Below are 14,478 nucleotides of genomic sequence, written 5' to 3'. Positions count from 1 at the left end.
TCCCTTATTGTTTTTACCTGATTTTCCTTGGTGCTCAAACTTCAAATCATGTATCTACCTCTAACAGGGAGCTCTCCTTGGCTCTTCCCTTCTCATTAGTCCCACCCCACAGTAGGTGAGAGCCTTCTTCTCTGGGTGCTTCTGCAGCAATGTCTCCCATCTCTTTATCCCTATGTCAGCAATGGTTAACAATACTTGCTCATCAAATATAGAAAAGGAGGAGATAAAGGTAAGGAGGTATCCTAGAGCCTAAAAGTAGAGGTATGGGTTTGAATCCCAAACAATTAACTTGCTGCCATGATTCCAATTTTGAAAATTCAGTCTCTGCAAACCAGACAGATATTTCTATACCATATACCTCTAAGACTTCACAATGCTTAATAAATGGTAATGAATTTGCTTGAATTTTCAAATGTTCTTGATGGAGTAAAAGTAACAGTTAATACTGTGCTAGACAATGTGCTAAGTACTTTAAATGGAGTATTTCATTTAATCCTTATAACAACTCTTTAAAATTAAAAATTAAAATTAAAAACAACCTCTTATTGATGAGGAAACTGAGGCATAGAGAAGTTTAATAACTTGACCAACGTTGTACTGTTAGTAGGTGGTAGAACTGAATTTGAATCTATGTTTGATTGCAGAGCTCAAACTCCCCATCAGGAATATCATGTTTAACTTCAGACAGTCCAGAAGGGTTCTTGACAAATTTATGCATGTAGAAGGATAAGTGGTTTTAGGAACCCTGTCATTTAAGGCAGTGGTCCCCAACCTTTTTGGCACTAGGAACCTGTGCTCCTATAAGAATCTAATGCCTGATGATCTGAGGTGCAGCTGAGGTGGTGATGCTAGTGCTAGAGAGAGGCTGCAAATACAGATGAAGTTTGTCTCACTGGCCCACTGCTCACCTTCTGCTGTGGAGCCTAGTTCCTAACAGGCCACAGGCCGATACTGGTACCGGTCCATGACCTGGGGGTTGGGGACCCCTGATTTAAGGAATATTTTATTTTTATTGACCAATAAGTGCTGGTTTAGGGTTATGTAGTCTTAATGTTAAATTTTAAGAACAAAGCTGGGTTGCTCTCTGAGAAGTTGATTAAAAGTGTGAAGAGACAGTCATTCTAAAGAAGTTTAGAAAAAAATTACTGGGTAGTATATTTTTTAGCGATTTTCATACTGCAAGGGACATAGGTTAACTCAGTTAATGAGGGGCTAACTTAAGAATTCACACACAGAGAGAAGAAATAGTTCTAGCCCATGGAGCTGGGCTTCACAGAGCTCTGTCTTGCTCGGGATTCACTGTAGTTCTAAGAACATGGGGGGTGACCTCGTAATCCCCCAGAATCAATCACTCTCTGTTAGTTCCCCTATCATAATGATCCACTACGGGGACTGGGCTTCCCTTTCTGCTAAAACTGGAGAACTCCTTCCCTTTCTCATGACTTTTGTTCACTCATGACTTCAAAAGCCTCAAACTTTCTCTTTATTTCCTTTTGTTTCTGGGTCTTCCTACTCTCTATCTAAATGTCTGGCATTCAGTGGATGAAATTAAGATGAAACATTTGTATAAGTACTTGTAAAGTGCTGATTATATGCCAGGCATTGGTAGTAATTGGTAATAATAATGCTTATTTCACAGGATAATAATGAAGATTAAATAAGAAGTGTGAATGAGTTTTTATTATTGCATCATGTGGATTAAAAAGGCCTTAGATTTAGTTGACTTGGTATAACTAACTGCATGATGAGAAATTAAGGAACGGTTTGCTGAAGAAAGTTCTGCTTGACCTAATAGGACTTGATTATTGGAGTCAGAGAGATTATTTCCGAGCGCTCCGCTGTAACATTTAGAAGATAGTCCTAAAATTATTCTTTCATTCTAATTTATGTTCTGAATTCTAAAATATAAAATTTTTATTACCACAGCCTTTGTCTATTATTATGCATTAGACACTAATCAATAATTTTTAAGCTTGAAGGAGATCTGGCTTTGAAGGAGATCCCTCTGCAATAGCAGGAAACAACTGTGAGTAATAAATACATATGGTAGTGACCAGGAGCCTTGCTGGTTTTAAACACCGTTTTTCAGTCTAGTTATGGATAGAAGAGAATTGCAAATCTCACAGCCCTACCTCTAATTTATACCTGTAAACTACCCACTTAAAAAAAATTTTTTTTTTCAAAAACTAGTATACATTATTGATATTATTTAATAAATATTAGCAGAATTGAAAAAGGAATTTAGCACCCAGATGTTTGAAGACAGGGTCACTGCAAAGCTACATACTCAGCCAAAGGGCAGGTTCTGCAACTCCTGGGGAACTACATTTATTCAGAATCCATTACTTTGAGATATATGATAATAAGTGGTATTAGACTGGGTTTTTTCCCTCTATGCTATAGCTACGATAAGTCTAAGAAAGAAAGAAAAAGTCTCAAAGTGTCACCTGTTTACCAATTTTAGAGAATAGCAATTGTAAAGTACTTTAGAAATGAACAACTACCTGCAAATAATTGTTTTAAAAACCAAAATCACATTCACCTGTTTAGTTATACAGTATCAACTGGGGTTAGAAAAGAGATAAGCCACAATCTATGACCATACTTTTTTGTAAAAAATTTACGCCAACTTTTTACTCATTTATATTGGCTTTTCTGACACTGGTTGTATCGTGGACATTTTTCCCTAACAGCAGAAAAAATATTTATGACCAGTTCTACTCTAAAGGTATCTGGGTGAACTAGCTGCCTAAACTAACAAGCAATACAACAGGGTATAACAACCTTCCAGAAAGGGCTGGGGACCCAGGTAAATTGCTCAATCCTGTTCTTCTGGTATGTTGGAGGACCTGTTAGGCCTATTACAGAAAGACCCACTCCTTTGAAATATATATATTTTTCATATTATACCATAACAGATGCATTTCGGTTGGCTAATAGTATTTTTTAAAATGTAAAGTCATGTATACTGAAGTAAAAAATTTTAAATCGGATTTCTTTTTCTTCTAATATCTTGCTAAAGTTATCCATATGGGGGACATTAAAGTTTGTTCTGAGAGCTAGATGTGGGAAATGTTAGAGTATGAACCATTCAGGCTTAGGGCAGAACCAAGTGCGGCATGTAATGGAGGTCCCAAGAGCCTTTCCAGTGCTGTAAGCCATACATATTGTCAAATTCAGGCTTGTGCTTTCTACACTGAGGCTTGAAAGTAAAGGCTTCTAGATCTCATCATTTACTATACTTTACTAAATTACACTAAAAATTAAAGTTACCTTCTAAAACTGCTAAATATATTCTCTTTTGATAGTTCGCAAGGTATAGTCCCCAAACCAGCAGCCATCAGATCAGCATCAGTGAAAACTTGTTAGAAATATAAATTCTCAGGTCATAACCCAGACCTACTGAATCAGAAACTCTAGAGGTGGACACAGCAATCTGGATTTTAACAAAACCCTGTAGGTGATTCTGATGAGTGCTAATGTTTGAGAACCACTCTATATTATATTCCACATTGTTTTTGTTCTATAAATATTAAATATCTTGCTTTGTAAACATTATACATCAAGGTAATACCTTTACCATATAATAGGTAACTATCCCTTTAATCTCATTTATTCTAGAAATATCTATATCTTGATTATAACATGTATTTGATAATTGAAAAAAATCTATTTATTTGGTAACATATTCATGTTATAAAGGATCTCAAAAACTGATGTCTTAAATCTTACCTGAAAGCTGACAATCCTATTTTAAAAGATCTATTAAGCAGTGATTCCAATTTGTTTATAAATATTCTATGACTATTGTTTTTATATGCATATCTTCAACAGGGCATGTGGCACAAAAATGTTTTTAAAACCATTAAGTTAGGTTAAAGAGGAAATAAGTTAGATATTAAGAAGCACTTCCAGAGTTTGGTATATTCTCAAAAGAAATTGTTTTTAATTTAATGGTTTTAAAAACATATTTTTGTGCCACATATCATGTTGAAGATATGAAAATGTTATCAAATTACTTTAGGTGGGTTGCTGCCTATATAGAAAATAGCAGGTGTTTTAGTTACCTCTTGCTTCTGGCCTCCAGCTATTGAGTGTGTGTGTGTGTGTGTGTACTGAAATGTCTCCAGTCCCTTTGACCTTACCAGAGACATCAGACACTTTTCAGCTCACACCTCAATTCCTGCAGCCAAATTCCTGGCTGGTTTCCCAGGCTCTATCCGGCCTTTCCTGCTCCCATCAATCTTCTATGAGTCTACACTCATTTCCCTCAAGTGCCATTTTCACCCTTGCACTCTCACTCAAAACTGCAGGAATTTTTATATAGACAGCAACCCACCTAAAGTAATTGTCTTAAAACCTTCTTAGCGTCAGGATCTATGGCTCGCACAATGCTTTGTACAAAAAATTCAAATGTTGTAGATAGGATAAGTAATCCATCACATTTTGCCTCTTCAAAAGGTATGGTGGGATCTTGAGACAAGGAACTGGAAGTTCTGGCTCTGTCACTGAAGAGGTGTTTGGCTTTGGGAAACTCATTTAAACCCTCTGCTGCCCAACAGAACTTTCTGTGATGAGGAGAATGTTCTATATCCGTGCTAATACCAGTTACTGGCCACATGTGTAGCTATTGAGCTCTTGAAATGTGGCTAGTGTGACTAAGGAACTGAAATTTCTATTTTATTTATGGCTAGTGGCTACCATACTGGACAGTGCAGATCAACCTCTCAAGGTCTTGTGTAAAAGGAGAGAGTTGAGCTAAGTGATCTCCTTCACCTTTTAGTTCTAAAATGCTGTTATTCTTATTCAGCACAACAAATCCATGTGCACATTATGAGTTTAAATTTTGACTTTATAAAACAAAATATATTTCTAAAGAATTTTAAATTATACACTTTTACACATAGAAAATATGTAAATTATGATCTACACAAATTTTAATCAACTGTATATAAATGACATTTTGGACAGTATATAGTATCTATTGTGACACGACAACTGGACAACTGGAGAAAAACACAGGGTACTTGGAGAGGGCTCAGGAGATGATTAAAGAGTTGAGAAACAAGACATTGAGTAAAGGTTAAGGAACTGGGATTATTTAGAAAAAAAGACTGAAGGAAGACTTAATAATTATATTTAAGTATATAAAGGGTTATTAGAGATGACGTCCAGATGTTCTCCATTTATTAGACACAGCAAATATTAGTTGAATGATCTACTTAGCTAAGCATATCTGCTGCTCTATTCAAGGAAGTTTGTAATTCCACATGTATTTCCTATCTCTACACGAGAGCAGGAACATTCTTTCTGCCTAGAAATCTTTCCTCCTGTAAGGCAATCTATGACTGTCATTTCTTTTAAAATGTACTTCAATTCCCTTCTCAAGAAAGCCTTTCATTATGAATTATCATTGACTCTGATCACTCTGGGTTCCCTCAGAATTTCAGTGGTATGTTTAACCTTACTTTATGTGTGTGAAGTATTTTAAGAGTGTTTTATTCTACAATAGGTTAAGGGAATAAAAGGTGACAGTTGATCAAAAATTTGAATAATTTATATAGTTATATTTCCATTTTATAATTTCTCTCACATACATTTCCAGTAATAAAAAAGATAAGAAAAATAATTTACAGGTTCCCAGTGTTTGTTAAAGTCAGTGATATTTTTTTCTTTACAAAAAAAATAATAATAAAAAGATAAACAGGAATGGTAAGTCTCAACCTTATTTAAACCCAGGTTAGCCTGCCTATTTGAATGAACTTTAACATGTGAGCCAAGTCAGGAGATTGAAGACTTACATTAGAGGATATCAGGTATACCAGCTGCTAGAGTTTGCCAGTTGGACACTACTTAATGTGGCACTAAATGCAGCTTTTAGTACTAATTAATTCAGCTTTTACTGTAAGAGACAGCATACCTTCCCCGTCTTTTATTCTTTCTTTTGTTGTTTTGTTTTCATCTATTCTTTCTCCCCACCCCTACTCCCCCATTTTTTAAACTAGGGAAAAGTAGAGTACAGCAGTGGTTCCCAACTGTGGAATTGCCTACTATAATCAATATACATGTTGGAAGAAATAATACAAAATAATGTTCTACTTCGCATAGAAAGTCAGAGCAACTAAAATAATAAATTCTACCATTTCACACCCATCAGATTGGAAAATATTTAAAAATGTGAGTGTCATGTCTCCAACAATACTTCAAGTTTCTTCAGAGTAATTGTGTATTTCTCTCTTTCATTGCACCTAACACTGTTTTGAGCACTAGAATGTAAACTCCTAAATATAGAAACTTTTGTCTGTTTTGTTCATTGGTGTATCTGCAGTGCATAGAAAGTGCCCAGCACATAGTAGGTAATCAATGAACATTTGTGAAAGAATGAATATTAGTTCTTACCAAATACTTAATTGGATGACAGAGAAGTCTTCAGAATAGATAGTTTCTCTAAGAAGCCTCCAGTCAGTTTTTAGAAACTTCAGACCTAGGCTTTCAGAGTTGTAAGGACTAAAGTTGGTTGAGCATGGGTGGGGACAGGAATGAAAGGCAGGACAAGGGATTTTCCCCCTCTGACCACATCTTCCTACCATAGTTCTCGCTTCCCAGTCCTTAGTACCTCAAATATCCAACACTTCATAATTCACCCAGTCGCTAATCTTTTTGGAGCCATATTTTTTTTTTCTAATTAGCATTCCATTGTCACATACTTCATGATTCCCAAAAAAGTTTCCATTGCTATTAACTTAGAGCAGTCAATTCTGTGCTTTGACAACTACTATAATCTTCTGTTTGATCTTTGGACTTTCCTCACCCCAATTCATCACTGCCAGACTAATCTTTCCAGAATATCACTTTCATGATGCTACTACCATGCTCAAAAGTCTGTAATGTATGCTGTATGTCATCTACTTAAAAGATTTAAATTTCTTAGCTTTGTACCCACAGCCCTCAGTGACCAGTTCCCCCATTAATCTGTCTTCTTTGTGTTATTACCCAGAAATTCTGGACAGGACTCCTCAATTCCATGTCCTCAAATCCAACTAGTCAAGTGTACTCGTGTCCTCCCAAACCACCTTGTGTTTTTATGCCTCTATTTATTTTTTTGCTTATGGGAACTAAATGTCCCAAGTTCTCCAGCCTTCAACCTAAGTCCCTTTTTTGAATGTCCAAATTGTAATTCTGTGAGCCTTCTCATCTTAAGTAACTTTCAGAATTTTTAAAGATTGCTCTCAAAGTCTCAGAAAACCACTTTGTTGTCACTTGACATCATGCTTAGTTTCTCACTCCAGAATAATCCTCCACCCTCAGTTGATCACAGCTTGCTCTTTCAAAGCTGGCTTCTATACGCTGCTACTGTTTTCCAGGGATGATTTTGTCCCAGGCATACTCCTAGGCTACATATCTAATTCCACATAGTACAGCCACACCCAGATTATACTAGTGTGCAAAATTTTACATAAGGCTCAGGGATGACTAGTGGAACTATTGCACTACTGATACTCCCTTACCTTAGTCATATACCCTTCCCTGCTACCTCACTCTCCACCCCTGCAGTCATACATTAAGGGCCAGCTTCTCTTCATCAGTCAGAGAATATATATTGATTGCCAATTAAGTGCCAGGCAAAAGGCTAGGCATTGAGGATAGAAGAGTGAACCAAATAGATACAGTTCCTGTTTTCATGACAAACATTAAATAATTACAAATAGTTGAGTGATTAATTCTAAGTGTACAAAGTGCTGCCAAAAGAATACCTGGAGTCCAAGCTTAGGTCCTCTACATTCTCTGGGGCTCAGAGAGAGGAAGAAAAACAGTGTTACTACCTTTTATATTCTATCTGGTCAAATTAATAATAATATAATCTATAGAAAAGCAATTCTGACTTTAAGGAAGACAGCTTTTTACATTATTATGCAGACAATTTAGCTCCTGATTTTTTCATAGTTCCTCAGTAAAGAATGAAAAGAGCCAAAATTCATGAACACCATTCTAAGCACAATATATATGTTAATTGATATGATTTTCACAATAAATTGAGGAGTCTTATTATTTTCCCCATTTTACAGATGAGACAACTAAGGCACAGAAAAATTATAACTAGCTCAAAGTCATAAAGTAATGGCAGAATTCAGAATGCAGATAATCTGACTGCCCAGCCCCAATTCTTTATTACTACCTCTTAATACAGATAATTTGCATAATCACAGATGGGTCATTAAAATGATTTGACCCAAACAATGGATCAATCTTTCCTCAGAGGTGCATTCTACTTCCATCTTTAAAGCAGAGAAAAAATATTGGCAACCCCTCAGTCTCAGTTCCCCATCTTTTGCCTCTGAACTTGCATCCCAGAGTGAGACTCAGAGGATCCTGCCACATCATGCTTCTCTACTCAGTTGGACTGCTCTCCTTTTCAGTTGCTGAAACTCTACCCATTATTCTATAGATGCCAGACCAAGCTCTTCCCAAGCCTAGTTCTTAGTCCTCTCTTTCATCTCTAAATTCACATAAAAATCAGTTTATAGACAAACTCTTATAGATGACCTTCTCTATCAGGTTTCTAGCAGGGCCCTCAACTCCTGGGCCACTGGACTGATACCGGTCAGTGGCCTGTTAGGAACTAGGCCACATAGCAGGTGGTGAGTGGCAGGTCCAGCCAGCAAAGCTTCATCTGTATTTGCAGTCGCTCCCCAGTGCTACCATCACTGCCTTAGCTCTACCTCAGATCATTAGGCATAAGATTCTCATAGGAGCATGAACCCTATTGTGAACAGCACATGCAAGAGATCTAGGTTGCACATTCCTAATGAGAATCTAATGCCTGATGATCTGAGGTGGAGCTAAGACAGTGAAGAGTGCTGAGGAGCAGCTGTAAATACAGATTAACATTAGCAGAGAGGTTTGACTGCACAGAGACCATAATAAATCAATTGCTTGCAAACTCAGATCAAAACCTTATCAGTGAGTGGCAAGTGACAATTAAGCTGCATCTGGTGGTGGGCTTTAAGTCAGAATCCAACACTTATTCTAGTCTGCGCATGGCCTGCCCATTATTTTATTTACCACTTCCATCTGCGCCTCTTTCCTGTACTGTGCACTTAGTCAGTTTTGGTAAGTCCACAAACTAACCCTAGCCAAAATGAGTGAAAAACAAATGTCACTAGAGAGCTTCTTTGAAAAGGGGAAAGACCCAATGATGAGACAGCAGAAGATTCTAAGACTGCCAATAAAAAGCTCCATTTAAAAGAAAATACCAAGAGTCCTACTTGAATTATGGGTTCATTGCAATAGGTGATTCACATTTTCCAACTGCTTTGTATAATATGTGGCAACCAGTTATCCAACAAGCCATGAAACTTTTAAAACTACTTTGCCACATGGAGACCAAGCACCTTGCATTAAAAGACAAGTCTTTGGAGTTTTTCAAAAGAAAAAAACATGAACATGAAGAACAGAAGCAATTATTGAAAGCCACCATTTCATCAAATATGTCTGTACTGAAAGCATCATTCTTAGTAGCTAACCACATTGCTAAAGTTAAGAAGCCCTTTACTCTTGGTGAAAAGTTGATCCTGCCTGCTGCTAAGGACACTTGTCGTGAACTTTTAGGGGAGGCTGCAGTTCAAAAGGTGGCATATGTTCCTTTTTCAGCTAGCGCTATAACTAGACAAACTGATAAAATAGCAGACAATACTGAGGCGCAGTTGTCAGAGAGGATTAATGAGTCACCGTGATACACAATCCAGGTTGACAAGTCTACCGATGTTGACAACGAGGCAACAATGCTTGTTTTTATGCGATACATTTTCAGGAGGATGTATATGAAGATATGTTATGTGTACTTTTGTTGCCAGCCAACACCACAGCTGCAGAAATATTCAAGTCTCTGAGTAATTACATATCAGGAAAACTAAATTGGTCATTTTGTGTTGGTATATGCACAGATGGAGTGGCTGCCATGACTGGACCTTTCTGGTTTCACTACTTGGGTCAAAGAGGTCACTTCTGAATGTGAGTCTATGCACTGTGTCATCCATAGAGAAATGCTAGTTAGCTGAAAAATGTCACCTGGAGTTAACGTTTTGCAGGATGTTATTAAAATTATCAACCACATCAAAGTACATGCCCTTAACTGTTCGCGCAGCTCTGTGAGGAGATTCACGCAGAGCACACACAACTCTTATACACAGAAGTGAGAGGGCTTTCTAATTGTAGATCACTGATCAGAGTTTTTGAGTTATGAGAGCCACTCCCAAGATTTCTTTTAGAAAAACAGTCACCACTGGCAGCACATTTCATTGACATAGAATGGGTCGCAAAACTTGCTTACTTGTGTGACATATTCAACCTGCTTAACCAACTCAATCTGTCACTTTGGGAGAGAACAACAACTGTGTTCAAGATAAAGTGGCTGCATTCAAAACCAAACTAGAATTATAGGGATGAGTGAATATTGGGATTTTTGACATTTCAATCATTAGCAGAGATTTTGAAAGAGACTGAGAGGGCCTTTTTTCTCCCAGCTGGTGCAAGATCACCTGTCTTAGCTTTCAAAAAGAGTTTGAGCATTACTTCCCAACCACAAAAGACACCCGAACTGTGACCCATTTGTGAATAAGCCAGGTGAATCAACTTTGTGCTAGAAGAGAATCAATTGCTTGATACAGCAAATGACAGTGGCCTTCAAACAACTTAAGACAACTTCAGATTTCTATACGTTCTGGATTAAAGTCAAGGTGGAACATCCTCAGATTGCCACAAAGCACTGAAAAGCCTGCTTCCATTTCCAACATCCTGTCTTTGTGAAGCAGGTTTATCTGTAGTGACAGTAACCAAAACAAGATTAGGAGTGGTCTGGACATAAGCAACACACTTCAGATGCCACTGTCTCCCATCACTCCCAGATGGGACTGTCTAGATATAGGAAAACAAGCTCAGGCCTCCCAATTATTCTGTATTATGGTGAACAGTATAATTATTTCATTATATATTACAATGTAATAATAATAGAAATAGTCTATGGCCATGCCACGCTGAATAAGCCTGATCCCATTTGATCTCGGAAGCTAAGCAGGGTTGGGCCTGGTTAGTATGTGGATGCGAGACCACCTAGGAGGACCAGGTGCTGTAGGTGTAAAAAATAAAAAATAAGGGATTGTAAGCTGACAAGGTCCTTGCAATCTGTGAGGTCAATCAAGGGTTGCCTTGCCTAAAAATACAAATATCAGGAGGCGAAGTTTTTAAGGGCCATCTTGGCCACCCCCATCCCCAACCCCCGCCCTGCCCTGGTCCATGGAAAAACTGTCTTCCGTGAAACTGGCCCCTGGTGCCAAAAAGGTTGGGGACCGCTGGTTTATAGGGAGTGTATATTTCCCCAAAGTAAACAGCACTATGCCTTACATGGAACTGGTCCTCAAAAAAATTGATTGACCAACTGATAGATTAAGAGAGAGTCCCCAGGTTGTAGGAGTCTGTGTGGTAGGCAGCACATTTTAGTTCTTGATTTTATGTTTTTTATATGGTTTTTAAAAAATCTATTGCTATTATGAACATATCTAGAAAAAATTCATTTGATAAATATTTAATGTGCTAAGGCATTGTGCTAGGTCTTAGAAGTAAAACAAACTCACTCTCTCCTGACTTCTAAACCCAAATTGCTAGCTTCCTTCTAGATATACCCATAGGTTCAAATCCAAGATTATCATCCTTATCCCTACAACACAGAAACAGATATTCCAAACTTGCTCCTTTTCAAAGTCTCAACATTTCTTGCAGGCTCTCCATTACCTTTGGGACACATGTCAATTACTGTTTCCACTTTAAAAAAATCTAAATTATATATTCATTCTATGAATGTAATGAGGAAACAGTAACAAGAGACCCTGTCCTTTACTCTTTTGCCAACTTAATAATACTATCGGGGAAATGCTCTCTGTTTATGTGTAGATCTGATATTAGCTGTGGGGCAGCTGCAATTTTAATTTATTATGTGATAAAAGAGTTTACGATTACTTTCTGAACATTATTTTTTAATTGAAGATTTTAAGCGAGACAAATGAAGCAAAGGAATTGTTATGCTTTTCATAGCCCTCTAGATATAAATCTTTTATGTAATGAAAAAATGTGATTAAATAAAACTCAAATTTAAAAAGCTAACAATTCATATTAATGATCTGTGGTACAGATGTTTAGTTTTCTGCCACAATTTCAATACATAATTAATTAGCTTCTAAAATAAAATACATGGAAAATTCAGGACATGCTTGAATTTTAATGCAATAAATATGAACTAGATTTTTAGTTCTTTGTAACTTTCTGTAAAAATTCTACAGATGCATTGGTATAGATTATGTTAGGAATGGAATTTGGTTCCTATATTAGTTTTCCAGACAAAGTGAAAGTAAGGCATCTTGGCACTTTTTGGCTTCTGCTCTAAATGGGTTATTTGCATTTTACTTGAATTAACTTGCAGAGTAATTGTTTATCTGTAAATCAGGATTAAAATAAAAGACTGGTAAATAAAAAATAGCAAATAGTAAATATAATCTGAAAGAATATTGTTAAGACATTTCTCCCACACCGTAACAGTGGTATAAAACATGAACGTGACGCTTGATAGGATCCACAATAAAGTAAGAAAATGTCTGTTCATGACTCTTTGTTGAAGGGTAACACATACCGACAGAGTCCTGAAAAAGAGAAAACTGAATTATTTAGTATACGACTATGTTTAAATAATAACACATTTAACTAATATATTTTTTGTTAAAATGTCATGACACATAAATCAAATCTTTGACAATAGGCAATTAAAATTTTAAAATACTGACAGCAATTTACTGTGCTAATATGTATGTACAGTACTATACAAACATGAGTAATTCTTGACCTTTATAGTCTAAAAGGAAATTCTATATTTTGAAAAAGTGCTTTTAAACTGCTAATATTGCAAAAATTTCTATTTTGAAGCTCTTTTTTCTATCTTTGCTTTTTTTTTTTTTTTTTTAAGAACATGGTCCATACATACTATGAGGGCAGGGGCTATGTTTCTTTTGTTTATCAACAAAAAGTGCCTAGCCAGCACAGTAGCTGATAAATAATAAATACTCAATAAATATTGAACTGATTAAATGAAGATACTCAGAAATTGTTTCATATGTATCAATAATCTGTATGATACTAAAATTCAATCTTCTGATTCTGTGATATTAGGACATTTATTGCATTCTTACTTATTTGACCTATAAGTCATGGTTTGACAGAGAACTATGTTTTACCCTGAGTTACAGATTTAACTATTAAATAAATAAGGACTACTACTAGAAATGTACGATAGAAAGGAGGCTAAGGAAAAAGTTCATACTGGTCTCCAAATAAAAGCATACCTTATAAACTTTTGATTTTAACAAAAAACTAAATATCATCATCTTTTTTCCTAGGTATTAACATCACCCTGGTTGCTAACTCCAGTTGTAACAATGCTATTAATAACAAATAATTAAATTCATTGGTTGCAAATTTCCCCTCAACACTTACATATGCCGTAACTTTAAAGATGGAAGAGGTAATTTGTATTTTCTTGGTTTGAGGATTCTTTCGAACACTGAAATGGGGGAGGGGGGAAGAGGAAAGGGTACGTTTTAAATATAATAAGCATTGGCATAATACATTTAAAATAAGGATACCTTTTAGTATTCAGGTATTCTTATTCATATATAACATGGAAATATAAAATATTCAATTAAAGTGGTTTGAAAAGGATGGCATCTGCAGTTTCATTCAAGGATGAGGCAAAGTCAACTCAATTGAAATTGCAGAAAATTGAATTTTACAGTTAGAAGGTTTCAGGTCAGTCTGAGACTCTGATGATGAAATGACTCCCAAGCCACAGACAATTAATGGAAAAATAGGATTTGGTAAAAGTCACACTGAAGTATAGACAGCTATAAGGGGCAGATAAATGCAAATGCTAGTTCTGCTGCTGATTTGTTATTTCACTTTGGGCAAGAGTAACCTTTCTGAACCTCAATTTTCACATGTAAACTAGGCATACTATGGTTCCTTTTAGGATTATAGGAGAATTAAGTGGGATAATGTATATGGAAACTATTTGTTAAATTATATAATACTAAACTGTATCATATTAAATGCATTTTCTCTCAGTAGTTCTCTTTCAGTTACTCTCCCCCACCCCCAAAAGATTACCTGTGGCAATATATAGTGAAGAAACAAACTGAGGACTGTGGAAATAAGCTACAGATAGATATTTATATATTAATCTACATATATATACATATTCAGAATGCTTTACAATCTACAAAATACCTTTATATAATTTACTTCATAAAGATCACACAAACTCTGAGGTAGCTATTATTTTGCCAATTTTATAAATAAAACTAGAGAAGTTTAATGATATATTTAAGACATTTTAACTAAAAGTAGTATTTCTGGGAATAGAATCTAGATAATACAGAG

At 36.0% G+C, this 14,478-nt stretch overlaps 1 protein-coding gene, 2 long non-coding RNA genes and 1 pseudogene across 3 annotated transcripts in view; 3 read left to right on the top strand and 1 right to left on the bottom strand.

Moving 5' to 3' along the window:
* Nucleotides 1-14,478, top strand: part of LOC107195359 — a 27,156-nt gene that overhangs the window by 295 nt on the left and 12,383 nt on the right. The gene's annotated exons all lie outside the window — the stretch shown is intronic.
* Nucleotides 8,991-14,478, top strand: part of LOC112476216 — a 6,137-nt gene continuing 649 nt past the window's right edge. The window contains exons 1-2 of the long non-coding RNA XR_003045002.1: nt 8,991-10,011; nt 13,440-13,564. This is a non-coding gene — a long non-coding RNA (uncharacterized LOC112476216). The remainder of the gene's footprint in view (nt 10,012-13,439; nt 13,565-14,478) is intronic.
* LOC112476297 lies at nt 11,016-11,134 on the top strand (annotated as a pseudogene).
* CFAP300 (cilia and flagella associated protein 300) overlaps nt 12,009-14,478 on the bottom strand; it is a 24,776-nt gene continuing 22,306 nt past the window's right edge. The window contains exons 6-7 of the mRNA XM_006907507.3: nt 13,537-13,603; nt 12,009-12,689 (exon numbers count right to left, since the gene is read on the bottom strand). Coding sequence (XP_006907569.1) covers nt 12,561-12,689; nt 13,537-13,603 — 196 coding nt within the window. The 3' untranslated portion in view covers nt 12,009-12,560. The remainder of the gene's footprint in view (nt 12,690-13,536; nt 13,604-14,478) is intronic.

This window comes from Pteropus alecto, unplaced genomic scaffold (assembly GCF_000325575.1).
Source record: "Pteropus alecto unplaced genomic scaffold, ASM32557v1 scaffold12, whole genome shotgun sequence".
NCBI classification, from domain to species: Eukaryota; Metazoa; Chordata; class Mammalia; order Chiroptera; family Pteropodidae; genus Pteropus; species Pteropus alecto.
This window is presented reverse-complemented; position numbering and strand designations above follow the sequence as displayed.